General features: G+C 40.8%; 1 protein-coding gene across 15 annotated transcripts in view; it reads left to right on the top strand.

The window, feature by feature from the left end:
* SCRIB (scribble planar cell polarity protein) overlaps positions 1-16,569 on the top strand; it is a 2,800,411-nt gene that overhangs the window by 2,569,088 nt on the left and 214,754 nt on the right. For 14 of the 15 annotated variants that reach the window (XM_044067477.1, XM_044067487.1, XM_044067486.1 and 11 more), the window contains 2 exons: positions 3,193-3,230; positions 6,469-6,543. In XM_044067477.1, coding sequence (XP_043923412.1) covers positions 3,193-3,230; positions 6,469-6,543 — 113 coding nt within the window. The remainder of the gene's footprint in view (positions 1-3,192; positions 3,231-6,468; positions 6,544-16,569) is intronic. The other variant, XM_044067478.1, reaches the window with a different exon arrangement.

Raw genomic sequence — 16,569 nt, 5'->3', positions numbered from 1 at the left:
TTCGGGATGTATCTCACCCGACATCTGCAGCAATTGGAGAGACCCCAAAAGTTCCTCACCAAAAGGATAAAGGGACTCCAAAATCTGTCATATGCTGCCAGATTGGAGAAACTCCAGCTCTATTCAGTCGCATACCGTCTGCTCAGAGGTGACATGTGCCTGACATACAAGGCCATGTCCAACCCGGAATTAATGGACATGCTCCACCTCAAAAAATCCAAATCCACCAAAACCACTAGAGCAAGCGACTTAAACCTTAGCACGGATATAAATAGGACGTGCTGGAGGGATAGATTTATCACTCAGAGACTCCCTATGCTGTGGAATAAAATCCCGGTCCGTGTGAGGCAGAGCACCTCGCTGGCTCTGTTCAAGAGAAATCTTGACCTGTGGATGGGAGATCGTAGGTTTACCCCGGGAATCATCTCTGTGTCACTGCTGGACAGAGGCACAACAAACTAATGGGCACAGTATTTTTTCATATAAGGGGTGGCGTAAGCCACAAAACTTTGGACTAGGCTTATAAATGCCTTAGGGCAGATAGCCTAGTATAAACCTATGAACCTATTAGTGGATGACATTTGTGCTGAAGCTGAACAGACTTCACAGTAAACATTTGTCGGGCATTACAAGTTGTGTTTGATATCGACTTCAAGAGAATCTTTTAGTCCACCTGCAGTGTAATATGCTGTTGTAATGCCACTCATGCTGGTCTGATGGGGACCCTGTCCAACAGTTACTGTGTATGGACTGGATAATTAAAGGTATAAAAGTTATGTACCTACTTTAAGAATAGATTTTGTTTCTTTGTCCATACATTGTAGTATATCCACCCACCTTCCCCCTATCAAGCTGTCATTTTCACATCGACTTGGAGGAAAGTCTGAAGTTCAACAGGTTACTCATAATGGGAAGATGCACATGTGTAGATAAGTGTATCTAGTTGTATAAATAAGAGTTTTATATGGCATCCTTTTCAGGACGTCCCTGCGCTTTCATTTGGGAGCCAGTCCTTATCAGTTTAGAGTCCTGTTGTTTGGTCTCACCACAGCCTTCAGGTTGTCACCAGATACAACGCAGTAGTTGTAGCCCACCCCAGATTTGCTTCAAACACTTATCTCAAGATAATTCAAGCCATATGGTTTGAGAAGAATGGAAGTTTCAGACTTATCCTGTTTTTTTTGTTTTTGCATGGGATTAAGTAATGGTAAAGTATTTGCTTAGCTGTTCTGCATTTACTTGGTATTGGCCTGCTGAGATCTGCATTGGCAGACAGTACACCCAAGTATCAAAAAAGGGACTATTTCCTAATATTAAGGTCCTTAAGAGATTGAGATCAAGGTTAGCACCGACTTGGAGATGCATCTTTTTGATATATTTTTTCTTTACAGTTGCTCCTACTTAACACCATTGGGTGTGATAAACTGGTAGGTATATTCAGGAGTTATCTGACATTGAACCCTTAGTGAGTAAATTTAACATGTTGAAACTTTGCAGAAAGGACGTGGATCAGAAACAAATGCCATCATTAAAGTCTAGGGACAATGGTTGACGTTTTAAACTTTGACCAGTGTGTTTCTGCCAGTGGCAGAAAACATATTCTACTTTTAAATGTCTGATTCTTCCAGGGAGAGCACTGTACTTCCACTTTAAACTTCATTGATCCAACTCAATGATGAATGTAGTACTGCATTTTGTAACCTGTAATCAAACCACCTGCATGTATTTGAAAATGTGCAATGATTTCCAACACTATGATTTTTCTAGTAAGATTTGAACTGTTCAGAAAGACTTCAGGAACTGTTACTATGTTGTTTTCTTACAAGTGACTTAGAGGTGATGTCTGCCTAGTCTTCAGTGAAGTATATGGTCCATTTCTGTATGAAAGGCTGCATCTGGAACACACTGCTAATGGAGCTGCTAGCATTAGATTTGAAAAGCTGATACTTAAGTGTCAGTAACACAAAAGAATAACAGATGATCACCAAACACCTTCTAAGGTTATGGTGTAAATTTTCACTTACTATTATGAGAAGTTGATTATTACCTTCAGAAGTAATTATGATATGTATGGGAAGTAGACAATCCTATTTGAGGTTACAGCATTCATGCTTTTTGAATGCCAGAAGGTCATAAACTTGACAACTGAATTTATTTACAATACAATTTAGTTGTAAGATAAATGCTGATAACACTTTAATGCTGTGTCCCAAAACCATTACACTAAAACATTTTGTTACGATGTAACTTAATATGTGTAGAATTGTATGCCAAATGTCCATGTTTGTAAATGGTCTTCAGATTTGAATACGTTTTACTTCACTGTATGCTTTGTTAATCTGTTCCTTATTGTCACTGTCTTGTATTACTGATATGCCTTCTGACTCAGCTCATTGCTAAAAAGAGTTGAAGGACCACGTACCTGTTAAACAAGCAAATAAAATAAAAGATTTCATGAAAACTCCATGTCTCCTATAGTGAGAAAGCTGAATAGCATACACATGTCCAGACATACCTAGGAGTGCATCTGCTGAAAGATCATCACCCATCGCTCATGTATGCACTAGCAGCTGCATGTCTCCGTGGTTAGGAGCATAGTATTTAATGTGTAAAAAAAAAAGAATTGTATATATTCTCTTAATATTAAGGATACATCCTAAGGTTACCATGTTCTGAATCTTAAAAATCAGGGAGTTCCCTTTGCTAGAGACAGTGCAAAGGCACCCCTGTGTGTGGGATAGAGAGCACTGGTGCAGTAAACGGAACCTAATGTCCATCATAACTGTTTGATAGATGGCCCCGCTCTCTCTCCGTAAATAAAGAGGGGCTTAGGGGGAAAAGCAGAATGGAGGGGGAAAACTTGATAAATTTTGTAAAATCAATACTTTAAAGAGCTCAGCCACACTTCAGTATTCTTACAGATATAGGGTATGTGGTTTGTTATTTTGCGTTTTAAATTTTATAGGTTGTAAACTTTCAGCCTGGACTGTCTTTAAAAGTTAGTTAAATGGTTTATTATTGCATGATTGGTGTATTTCTCAGTGAATGAATGTTTGTGGCATGGTGTAATATGGTGAATTGTTAGTTTGTTGAAAGTTTTAGAACATAATAGCATTTCTATTGATTGATAAAGCATTAAACTAGGCAGTCTAGCAGAGGTTCTAACTGAGCATTTTTTTTTCCTTTTGTTAGACTATAGTCCGAAGAGTGTGACTTCTCCTGGACGATTGGTAAGAATATATTTTATTTTCTTTGTAGGTCTTCAGTGAATGTAGCACTTGACAGCAGGGAACTTTATTAGGAGTATGTGAAAAAATCAGAGAGGAAATGAACAGTTTGGTTTCAGGGAGCCTCATACACCAGCTAGGTCTTTGTTTTAACACAGGTGCACAGTACACTGGCTGGTTGAAACCCCAATCTTTTTTCTACACAAGTAAGAAGCTGAGAGTCTGTGATGACTAGTTTGCTGTAAAAGATTGCATGGCAATGCAGCTTTATTTCAACATTTTTTGTCTCCAGGAAACTACTTGTTCACTATTTCCTATTTTCTCCTGCAGTACTTTATTGGGAGGTTACAGTATACTGCTGGATTTGCTTAGGGAAGTAGTTTATAAGTGTACTGGATGACACTTTGTGTTGCCGATAGTGATCAGAACCTTCTTATGTTTTATCCGAATATAATATGCACCTTGTATTCTAGGTTCTGGAGTAAGTACTAGGCTAGCTGACCTTGTGGGCCATTTTAAGCCTGTCCAGTTTCCCTTTTGGTGCTTGAATTAACCTATCCCATTTGGGGTTAGATTGGCCACTGATCCCATGGTTGATAATTATGCATTACTGCTAATGAGAATGAATGGGGATCATACTGTAGGTAATTTGAGGGGACTCATGCATGGGGTGAAGCATTTAGGAGCTGCCTGTCATTAGTACTACATGGGGCAGTCCTGGGGTAAATTTTCTGTTTCCCATCCGTAGATCCAAGCTGTGCTTGAATGTGGACAGGAAGGAGCTTTGTTTTATGTGGATGGGGGGGGTCTTTTGTAGAGCAGTGGCATCCTCTTTGAGATGTAACTGCCCTACAAACCATTCTGTTGATGTTACAAAAGAGGTTTAGATCCCTAAACAGAGTATTTCAGATGCTGTTTGACTTGCTGATGAGCAAAAATCCATCAGTATTGCGTCTGAAGATGCCTTTTATGCTAGACATACAGTAGATATAAAAAGTGTACACACCTCTGTTAAAATGCCAGGTTTTTGTGATATAAAAAAATGAGACCACAATAAATAATTTCAAAACTTTTCCCACCTTTAATGTGACCTATAAACCTGTACAATTCAATTGAAAAACAAATCTGTTAGGGGAAAAAATATTTAAAAAAAGTTGTACAATAAGCTGGTTGCATAAGTGTGCATACCCTTAAACTAATACTTTGAAGCACCTTTTGATTTAATTACAGCATTCAGTCTTCTTGGGTACACACCTGCCATCAATTAAACAGACTGATTAACCCCAAATAAAGTTCAGCTGTCCTAGTAGGATTTTACTGACATTTATGCATTTACCTGCTACAGCAAAAGCCATAGTTCACAGAGAGCTTACAAAGCAACAAAGGGATCTCGTTGAAAGGTATAAGTCAGGAGAAGGGTACAAAAAATTTCCAAAGCATTGAATTACCATGGAACACAGTGAAGACAGTCATTAAAAAGTGGAGAAAATATGGGACAACAGTGATGTTGCAAAGAAATGGATGTCCCTCCAAAATTGATGAAAAGAGATGAAAACTGGTTAGGGAGGCTGCCAAGAGAGCTGCAGGATTTTCTGGGAAGTACTGGTTGTGTACTACATGTGACAACAATCTCTTGTATTCTCCTTTTGTCTTGGCTATGGGGTAAGTTTGCAAGATGGAAGCCTTTTCTTACACCCAAAAACATCCAGGCCTGGCTAAAATTTGCAAAACAGTATATCACGTCTCCCAAAAGCATGTGGGAAAATGTGTTCTGGTCTGATGAGACTAAGGTTGAACTTTTTGGCCACAATTCCAAAAGGTACATTTGGCGCAGAAACAACACTTTGCATCACCAGAATACCACCATCCCCACAGTGAAGCATGGTGGTGGCAGTATCATGCTTTGTGGTTGTTTTTCTTCAGCTGGAACTGGGGCTTTAGTCAAGGTGGAGGGAATTATGAACAGTTTGAAATACCAGTCATTTTTGGCCCAAAACCTTCAGGTGTCTGCTAGAAAGCTGAAGAGGAATTTCACCTTTCAACATGACAATGACCCCAAGCATACATCCAGATCAACAAATGAATGGCTTCACCAGAAAAAAATTAAAGTTTTGGAATGGCCCTGCCAGAGCCCAGACCTAAATCCAATAGAAAATCTGTGGGGTGACCTGAAGAGGGCTGTGCACAAGAGATGCCCTTGCAATCTGACAGATTTGGTGCACTTTTGCAAGGAAGATTGGGCAAATATTGCCAAGTCAAGATGTGTCATGCTGATAGACTTTTACCCAAGAAGACTGAATGCTGTAATTAAATCAAAAGGTGCTTCAACAAAGCATTAGTTTGAGCGTATGCACACTTGTGCAACCAGCTTATTATATGCTTTTTATTTTTTATATTTTTTCCCTTAACAGATTTGTTTTTCAATTGAATTGTACAGGTTATAGGTCACATTAAACGTGGGAAAAATGTTGAAATAATTTATTGTTGTCTCATTTTTTTATATCACAAAACCCTGGCATTTTAACAGGGGTGTGTAAATTTTTTATATCCACTGTAGGTCACCTCTTGGCAGTCTGTAGGATATAGAATATAGTGAAAGGGCTTTGAGTCTGTCCATGTGGGACATATTGTTAAGGGCTTGTATCCTTTTATTAAGGTATCTCAGTTGGCATTTCTGTTGTTGCATGTGATTGGACAGATACATGCCAAAGGGGGATTATACTCAATAACTTGCCTGTTGAGGGCTGAGTAAAGCGGGGCACTTGCATCCCTAGATCTTGACACAATCACTTTGTTTATAAGCTATGCAGTATGTAAGGACTCTTATGACAATGGGCAGATATTGGTCAAAAGTTAGGTCATATCTGTTAGGAACATATTGTCAATGTGGTAGTTCCCGAAGGTAGATGACTTCCCAAAAGATACAGTAATACCTTTTTGGCATTTAATTACTGTCCATGATTTTGGCACCAGTTATTTATTTGAAACAAACCTTCCCACAGGATGGTAAATCATTTGAGGATTTAATAACTGTTTCTAATTTGCAGTCAGCTGCAAATGTAATTAGAGCCCTGCACTCCTTGATAACATTTCAGAGAGCTGGTATTTAAAGTTTGTTTGATTAGATATGTGTTTCTTCTTAGTCTCCATCTGTAGATCATAACTGGTCTGTTTCTTAATTTTCTACTTTCGTCCTTCCTCTTTTTCTTACCCTTTGCCATCCTCCCACTGTCCATACCAGTCCATGTCTGAAAAGAAGTTTGACTACAGAGAATTTGCTGCTATTCCTTCTTCCAAACCTGTTTACGACATTCAGGTATCATTTGCATGCTATATGTCATTTGTCTCTGTACAGTTGAATATTGAACTAACCTGTAAAGAGTCAGCCATCTGTTCAGGAGTGTTGCTCAGATGGTACTTTTATGACTCCTGGTGAATCTGGATGTGTAGTGCTCAGGTCCTGTTTACTTATCCAGCTAAACATGTTTTGTAGGTGCTCCGTCTGGTTCTCAGTGCACCTTAGGTTAGATGTAATCTGAGCTGTCCAGGAATCACTGTATTGATGCGTCAGGTTCTGTGCTTTGGACTTGACAGGATACGCTCAGTCATCAAATGGCAGTGTTGCTGTCCTGCTGTAACTTTTTAGTTAAGTGGGAGGTTTATATGTGTATATTAGTTTTTGAAATACCATCTGAAGAACACTACTGCTCTAGACTGTGCTGCATATGCTATTAACTTTCAAAACCTCATAGTATCAGTTTCCATAATGACTTTAAAATGTCCTGTTATTTGGTGGTGTACCCTGTGGGTAAAAATGTTGTGTTGCATGTCACTGAGGGATACAGATGTTACTAATGCTTAATAGGCTGAAGATAGATAATACAGTCATAAGTGAAGTTGTACTTATTGAAGGTTCTTCGATATGTAAGCATCCTGAGATGTTTGAAAATAAGAAAGGAGCTAATATTTGGATTAAACTTTAAATTTAGATTTGGTAATAGCAGCAGCATTAGCAGTTCCATGTTAATTAGGAGAGCATTTGATAGGCACCATGCATGTTCATTACCATGATTTGCCATTTCATCCAAAGTAATTTTTCTGTGATGTTTTTGCTTTCTACTGAAAACATTAGTTTTTTTTTGCTTGCCAGTAGCTGTATGCCTTCACCTACAAAATAATGGCTGCATTTACTCACTTTTAGAATGTAGTGGTTAGTTTCATGTTTTCAGTTGTGATCGGTGTTTCTTGAACAGATTTTTATCGAACTTCTACACTCCGTCTACAGAAAAGGGGTAAATACTTTTGACTTGATTAAAGTTTCAACAAGAGGGTGCTATGTTTTGACCTTCTTTCTTCCCAGACAGAAAATCTTAAGGATGGTACCTTTTTGTTTGGGAAAAAAAAAGAAAAACATTAAAGAATCACAGACAAAACAAAACCACATACTGCAAAGACAATAAAAACGGTGCAGCAGGGTGTCCAGAATAGACACTTGTCTCACAGTACAGGGAAAAAAATGTCCTTCACATATATGTACTGCCTAGTGACCAACATTTCTTCAGACACGAGCCACAGCACAGCAAACAGAATGGCTTCAGTTTTGTGTGCCAAAGAGGCTTCTCCAAATAACAAAAAATTTCAGAATGTATGAAAGCTTAAGACAGCTCTGACAGAAATATAAGCTCTGAGAAACCGCTAAGTTACAACTATCATCATTTTGTATAGTAGATGTGATGAATGATGGCAGCTACGTGGTGATAGTTTCTTTTTATGGAATTTTACAGAGGGGTCTGTAATGACAAAATACTGTGCAGTCTTTTAAAGATTAACAGCGGGCATATTTCTCTTGGTGGTACCCATTCTTTTAGCACTGTTCTTTTTTACCACGCTTGGTGTTATCAAAGCTTACAGTTCCATGATTCGTTATCTTTTGCCTCATTCAGTTCCTCTACTTTTAAGCCTCTGAATATGGTGATCATGCTCATTGTCTTTTTATTTTCATGCATTCAGTATGTACTTCTGAACCTACTGTCTTCTTCTTTAGGCTGTTCCCGATTAGGGGTCGCCACAGAGGATCACCTGTTTCCATTTATTCCTGTCCTCTGCATCTTGCTCTGTCACACCAACCACCTGCACGTCCTCCCTCACCACATCCATAAACCTTATCTTAGGCCTTTCTCTTTTCCTGTTACCTGGTAGCTTGATCCTTACCATCTTTTTCCCAATATACTCTGCATCCCTCCTCAGCACATGTTCAAACCAATGCAATCTCACCTCTCTGGCTTTGTCCCCAAACTGTCCAACCTGGGCTGACCCTCTAATATACTTATTCCTAATCCTGTCTACCCTCGTCATACCCAGTGCAAATCTTAACATCTTTAACTCTGCCACATCCAGCTCTGACTCCTGTCTTTTTGTCAATGCCACTGGTCTCACTACCCTTTTGTAGACATTCCCTTTCACTGTTACTGGTACTCATCTGTCACAAATCACTCCTGACACTCTTCTCCACGCACTCCGCCCTGCCCGTACTCTCTTCTTCACCTGTCTTCCACACTTGCCATTACTCTGAACTGTTGATACCAAGTATTTAAACTTATCCTCCCTTTCATTCAAGCACATATATTCCATCTTTGTCCAGCTGACCTTCATTCCTCTCCTCTCTAGAGCAAATCTCCACCACTCCAGGGTCTCCTCAACCCGTTCCCTACTCTCACTACATATCACAATGTCATCTGCAAACATCATAGTTCATGGGGACTCCTGTCTGATCTCATCTGTCAACCTGTCCATCACCAGTGCAAATAAGAAAGGGCTCAGAGCTGATCCTTGATGTAATCCCACCTCCACCTTAAACGCATCTGTCACTCCCACTGCAGATCTCACCGCTGTCACACTACCCTTGTACATATCCTGTACCACTCTTGCATACTTCTCTGCCACTCCCAACTTCCTCATACAATACCACAACTGCTCTCTAGGCACCCTGTCATATGCTTTCTCTAAGTCCACAAAGACACAATGCAACTCCTTCTGACCTTCTCTGAAAATCTCCATCAGCACTGTCAGAGAAAACATCACATCTGTAGTGCTCTTTCCTGACATGAAACCATACTGCTGATCACTAATCATCACCTCCCTTCTTAACCTAGCTTCCACTACTCTTTCCCATAATTTCATGCTGTGACTGATACGTTTTATCCCTCTGTAGTTACTACAGCTCTGCACATCACCCTTATTCTTAAAAATCAGTACCAAAACACTTTTTTTCCACTCCTCAGACATCTTCTCACTTTCCAAGATTTCATTAAACAATCTGGTTAAAAAATCGCTGCCATTTCTCCTAAACACTTCCAAGCTTCCCACAGGTATGTCATCTGGACCAACAGCCTTTCCATACTTTATCCTCTTCATAGCTATCCTTACGTCCATCTTACTAATCTATTGCACTTCCTGATTCACTATCCCCACATTATCCAGCCTTCTCTCTCTCTCATTCTCTTAATTCATTGGCCCCTCAAAGTACTCCTTCCATCTGTTCAACACATTCTTCTCGCTAGTGAGTACGTTTCCTTCATTATCCTTTATCACCCTTACCTGCTGCACATCTTTCCTAGCTCAGTCCCTCTGTCTAGCCAATCAGTACAAGTCCTTTTCTCCCTCCTTAGTGTCCAACCTTTCATACAACTCTCTATATGCCTTATCTTTAGCCTTTGCCACCTCTCTCTTTACCATGCACCTCATCTCCTTATACTCCTGTCTACTTTCTTCATCTCTCTGACGATCCCACTTCTTCTTCGCCAACCTCTTTCTCCATATACTCTCCTGTACTTCCTCATTCCACCACCAGGTCTCCTTGTACTCCTTCCTCTGTCCAGATGTCACACCAAGCACCTTACTAGCTCTGCTGTAGTTACCCAGCTATTCGGTAACACTTAGTACCTGTCTTAACACTTCCCTGAACTCATCCTCACAATCACCCTTTTTCAATTTCCACCATTTGATCCTTGGTGCTGCCCTCACATTCCTCCTCCTCTTAATCACCAATGTCATTCTACAGACCACCAATTTATGCTGCCTAACTACACTTTCCCCCGTCACCACTTCACAGTCTCTAATCTCCTTCAAATTGGCTCTCCTGCATAGGATATAATCCACCTGTATGCATCTCCCTCCAGTCTTGCTTGTCACCCTATGCTCCTCCCTCTTGTTAAAATACATATTCACCACAGCCATGTCCATCCTTTTTGCAAAATCCACTACCATCTGACCTTCTGCATTCCTTTCCTTAATACAATACCTACCCATCACTTCCTCATCCCCTCTTCACTTCACCAACATGCCCATTGAAATCTGCTCCGATCACCACTCTCTCACCCTTGGGTACAGTCATCACCACTTCATCCAACTCACTCCAAAATTGTTCTTTCTCATCCATCGCACACCCAACTTGCGGAGCATATGCACTAACAACATTCATCATTACACCATCAAATTCCAGCTTCATAAACATCACTCTATCCAACACTCTTTTCATCTCCAAAACACTCTTGGTATACCTTTCCTTCAGGATAACCCCTACCCCCATTTCTTCTCCCATCCACACCATGATAGAACAATTTGAACCCACCTCCAATACACCTGGCCTTACTTCCCTTCCACCTGGTCACTTGTACACACAATATATCAACCTTCCTTCTGTCCATCATATCAGCTAGCTCTCTCCCTATATCAGTCATGCTGCTAACATTCAAACTTCCTACCCTCACTACCACACTCCTAACTTTTCTCCTCTCTTCCTGCATTCGGTCATGCCTTCCCCCTCTTCTTCTTCTCCTTCGGCCAACAGTAGCCCAATTTCTGCCAGCACCCTGTCGGTTAACAGTACTGGTGGTGGTCGTTGTTAACCTGGGCCTCGACCGATCTGGTATGTAAATCTGAATAAGCTTTCCTTGCTGCAGATCCCAGTGAAGTGAGCCAAAATTATTCTGAATTGTGCTTCTGCAGTCCTGCCAGACCAAAATCATCTTCCATGAAGGTGTTGGTTTTAAAGGTTTTGTCAGGAACATGTTGCTGCTGCCACATTTCTTCAACTCTGGACTTCATCTAGGAGAGAAGCTGCATGTAGATTTGATATGTATTTTTATAGTGCTTCTTTTCCTTACCTTGCCCTTATTGCTAAGTGAGCTCAGAAAATATTGGGAGGAAACCCCTCCATGGCATAGAGGGTTAAAGCCCTAACTAAGTTGCAGGTGATGAGAGTTCAGGTAGTGTCTCTGGTGACTGTAGGAGCTGGTAAGGGAGGATGAGAGTAAGTAACCACTGCCTATTCGCCCATCGTGTGTGTGTGTGTGTGTGTGTGTGTGTGTGTGTGTGTGTGTGGGGGGGGGGGGGGGGGTGGCTCTGCATCAGTATATGGGTGACCCATAGTGAAAGCACTAGCTGTTTACCCATGGAGCTGTGTGTCTACTGAGCTGTGCTGCCATATGTATCTACACTGTGAACGAAGGTGAGCCCTCAAAGGTTAACTCTGATGGAGTTTAGAAAGGCCACAACAAGCAAAAGGGGTTTGGTTTCTCTGCCGGTGGAGAGGGTAGGCCAGCTCCCTACTTCCTGGATGTCACCTCAGTGAGCTAATGAGAGATTCCTGGGTATAACGAATGGGCTGTAGGTCAAAAGCTTGCACAGCCACCTGTAGGATAGCCTTTCCCATGCATATTTAAGACTTGCGGGAATAAAGAAAATCTTGAACCACTGTTGAAGGCTGCCAGAATGATGTCCTCATTTGGCTGACAACCTGGTGATGAACAGGTAGGCTAACTGGCAAGGAAATAGATGGATGACTAGTAGACAGCAGAAGCAAAAAAAAGTCTCATAGGTCATCTTTCTCGTACTGAGTTTTTTATATTGTGAACATTTTTAACACCTTCATGGAATTATCATTTAATACATAGGCAAACATACATTTATATAAAACAAAACAAACCATATTATCATGTTCACAGTTAAAAACACTATACACAACATATATTCTTTCATACAATTATCGTCGGGCCAGCATTACATCAATTGATCAATTCCTGCCTTCCCTTAAACCTCACTGCTCCTACAAAGCATTATTCTGTGTGTATTGTGCCCACAACATCAGTTTTTATTTAATTTGATCCTACCCTTTTCTAAAGCTCCTATTTTCAGTTATTTTATCTCTGTTAAAATATTCACTACTTCAAATACATTTGGTTTAGACTTTGATTTCTATGTTATAGTAATTGCTTTTTTGGCAGCCATCAGAATTAAATTTCACAAGGCTTTACTATGTCTAGGCAATTCAGATCCAGTATCCCAGCTCAAAAATCCTTTCCTTATTTGCATCCATTTTCTCACTCATTATTTCCGACCACGTACTCTGTAGGGAATTATTAGTCTGCCAACTCATTACACTCCCGGAACATATGTTCCCAGTTATTCTTTTTCTTCACCATCACACCTTCAGCATTTTCCTTCTGTGCAAAGAATCACAGACAAAAATCCTAAATCTTCTAGACTTCGTTGCATATTTTGGGGGCTATACATATGTCCTCCTATTGTTTTCTTGTGATTTGCTTATCCAGTTTCTCACTTCCCAAATTTTTTTAACCTCCTCTGATTCGTTCTTATAGTTGTCATGCAATATTTAATATGTCTGACTAATTAACCCTTTTTTAACAGCTTCTGTTCCAGATTCAACTAAAAACTCTACCAGCGCAGGTCTTTCATTTAAGATTCCCCTGTCCATTTCTCTTTGCCTATATTCTGATATCAATCCCTGATGGGGGTAGGCAGTCTCTAGCCTGCAATCCAAATGTCTTCTCTGCTCTTCTCAATTTGTTACCCTTCCCTGTCTAGTTATTTGCTCCAAATGTCTTGGTTCCTTTGTCAGGATTCTCCTGTCAATTCCAGCCCCCTCTTACCTATTCTCAGTATCCCTAATTGCAATTGTCCTTATCTGCAAAATCTCCTTTCTCCATTCTTGTGTTGGCTTAGCTCTTAGAATACTTTCTGCTGCTTTATGAATATAATATTCTTTGACTGTTATTCTCCTTAAGGATCTGCATCCAAAATCTTACTGTGTTCTTATTTCTTGAATTCCCCCCCTGCTTCATCATCATCCCTTTCCACTTTGAAGTGTAGCTATCTGCTTGTGTTATGTATAGGAGCCTTAACTTTGTAGCTCTAAAATATCCCTCCAATCAGGTAATCCTAATCCACCTTGCTCTCTTGGAAGAAGCAATTTCTCCCACTTGACCCTTCAATAAAATCCTTCAACTCTTTGTACTGTCCACAATTTCTCTTCTGGTTGATAAAAATTATGCCTGACCTGTATATTAAACTATAGGGACTAAAAATATTTTTATTACATATATCTTGCTATCCATATCCATAAACAAGAGCTTCCGGTTTTTCCGTTTTTATATTCTCTCTTGTGTAGTCTCTTCCTCACATATCCTTAGCTGCCATAACAGAATCCTTTTTAACTCATACTCCTAAATACTTCACTTTATTGTGCCCTCATAATGAATGGGTATTGTTGAACCAGTTCATGTGTGGGTACGTAGTTTACAGCTGTAGGTTTGTTTCTTCTTCATTACTTTTATATCCTGAAAAGTTATGAAACTATCTCAGAATGTTCCACAACACTGAGATGTCTTTTTCTGGTTTTATCAGATAACAATGTTGTCATTGAATTTCTGAGCCCCTTGTTTTTCTTTGCCAGTATATCTAAATATAATGCAAATAAAGGGGAAAAGAGGATACCACTGAGAGAGTTTCTTGAGACGATGATATAGAAAAGTGAGAAAGAGAGGAGGAAGTTCATGCCTAAGGTTCCACCATCTTTTCTGTTTCATCTACATTGTGTATGATGCTGTATGTGGTTTGCATTATGTAGGGTACTCAGGATTCAGGACTAGCTCTAAATTTTCAAATCCCTAGAGTTTCATGTTTTTTTATAGAACAATGCTCAGTCCAGATTACTGGAATACCAGATCTTGTCGTATTCCTTGCCTGCAGTGGGTCCTGTCTGTGCCTTATTTTCTTAAAGAAGTACTTAATGCTTGAAAAGAGTCATAAATGCCTTTTATGCAAGACAGATGGGTACATTCTTTTCACACACAATGTTCCCCCGTGTGTACTATCTGTGACATCTTTTACATATAAGACAGCACAGCAGTGACTATTTAGCTCATTTTGTACATAACTCATACATTGTGCAAACAAAACTCACTGGCAGACGACAAGCAGAAATCTCCTAGACACACTCAAGTGGCAGTTGGAGCCCATTACCTTCAACCTTCTGATTCAGAAATGAAGGACCCCAGAGATGGATCTCTTTGCCCCCCCCCTACAACCACCAGCTCAGCAAATTCTGCACCAGGAATCCTCACAGCAAGGCCTGGAAAGTGGATGCCCTATCTTTTCAGTGGGTAAATCTCTTAATCTATGCCTTTCCCCCTCTGCCCCTTCTCCCAAGAGTATTACTCAAGATGAGACAGGACAGACCAAGAACAATTCTGATTGCCCTGGACTGGCCACGTCAACACTGGTACCCACTCCTGTGCAGCCTGTCACTGGTGCCACCCTGGCACGTACACCGGAACCCAACCCTGCTCTCTCAGCAGGAGGGACATATTTTGCATCCACAACTGCAAACCCTAAATCTTGCAGCCTGGCTTATTCCTTGAATTCTCCCCCAGCAACTCTAAGCAAGCAGGTGCTGGACGTCATTCTTGAAGCCAGAAGACTCAGTACAAGAAAATTCTATGCTGATAAGTGGAAAAGGTTCTGATTCTGGATTCTGTCTAAAGGAGAGGACACAACTCTGCCCTCCCTGCCTCTAATCCTGGATTACTAGCAGATCTATTCCACAAAGGCCTGTCCTTCTCCTCCATTAAGATACATGCCTCAGCTATTTCGGCTCATTACAACCTTGAGCCACCTCTCTTCTCGCACCCTCTTGTCGAACAGTTCCTGAGAGGGGCATAATTAAGGCCACCAAGGAGAGCACCCATCCCTGCTTGGGACCTTAAATTTGTACTGGAAAAGCTCACGCTTCCTTCCCTTTGAACCTGCTGCGTCAGCAGACTTAAAATTCCTCTCTTGGAAAGCAGCCTTGCTTCTGGTCATCACTTCAAAGTGAACTGGCACCACACCTGAGTACCGTGTTCAATCACAGCCTCATTTCAGGCTTTGTTCCTACCAAATGGTACACTGCTACGTTCATCCCACTCCACAAAGGGGGAGTGACTGCAGACCCTGGGAACTACTGCCCCATTAGTCTGACGAGTCTGATATGTAAGGCTATGGAGCACATCATCATAGACCTTATAAATAAGGACATAGAGAATCTCTAAACTCTGGACCCCATGCAGTTTGGGTTTGTGAAAGGTAGATCATGCCTGCTCAACCTGATAGACTTCTTCGAGTCTGTCACCAGAGCTGTGGATGAGTGCAAGGTATTTCATATACCCTACCTAGATCTTGCCAAGGCCTTCAACAGCATCCCTCACTCAGGAATAATAGACTCACTAAACTAGGCGTCAACCCCTATGTCATAAGATGGGTTGCCAACTGGCTCACTGATAGAACCCACACTGTGAAAGTATCGAACTCCAAATCTGACTACTGATTAGTTACAAGTGGTGTCCCACAGAGATCGGTCCTAGGCCCTCTCCTGTTTGGGATCTACTTCTCTGAAGTTCAAGCCAACATAAAAGGACTCTGGCTGACCAAGTTCGCAGATGATTGCAAACTGAGAGCCATTGTTGATTCTCCATCTGATGTAGACATTTTACAAAAAGGCCTCACTAATACCAGTGACTAGTGCCATAACCATAGCCTTAAACTCAATGCCAAAAAGTGCATTGTCATTCCCTTTGGGAAAAATTTGGTGCCCATGAACTACCACTTGGGCAGTAGTCCAGTAAACACCGAAGGTGTGATAAGAGACCTGGGGCTACAGGTTGACAGCAACCTCTCCTTTGATAACCACGTTGCCACTGTAGTCAGAAAGTCCTTCTATGTGGCACATCTCATTGCAAAAGGTTTCTTATCCAAGAAGAAAGAGGTCGCAATCCCTCTCTACTCATCCTTCATTAGACCTATTATAGAATGCAATGCCCCATTTGGTATGTACCTCACTAGACACCTACAACAACTGGAAAGGCCACAAAAATACCTCACTAAGAGGATCTTGGGCCTTAGACACATGCCCTATATGGACAGACTCCAAAAAACTCTAGCTGTACTCTGTCTCTTATTGCTTATTAAGAGGCGATCTCTGCTTGACCTATAAAGCCATGTTTGA

This window comes from Protopterus annectens, chromosome 3.part1 (assembly GCF_019279795.1).
Source record: "Protopterus annectens isolate FY-2018-M chromosome 3.part1, PAN1.0, whole genome shotgun sequence".
Classification (NCBI taxonomy): domain Eukaryota; kingdom Metazoa; phylum Chordata; order Ceratodontiformes; family Protopteridae; genus Protopterus; species Protopterus annectens.
This window is presented reverse-complemented; position numbering and strand designations above follow the sequence as displayed.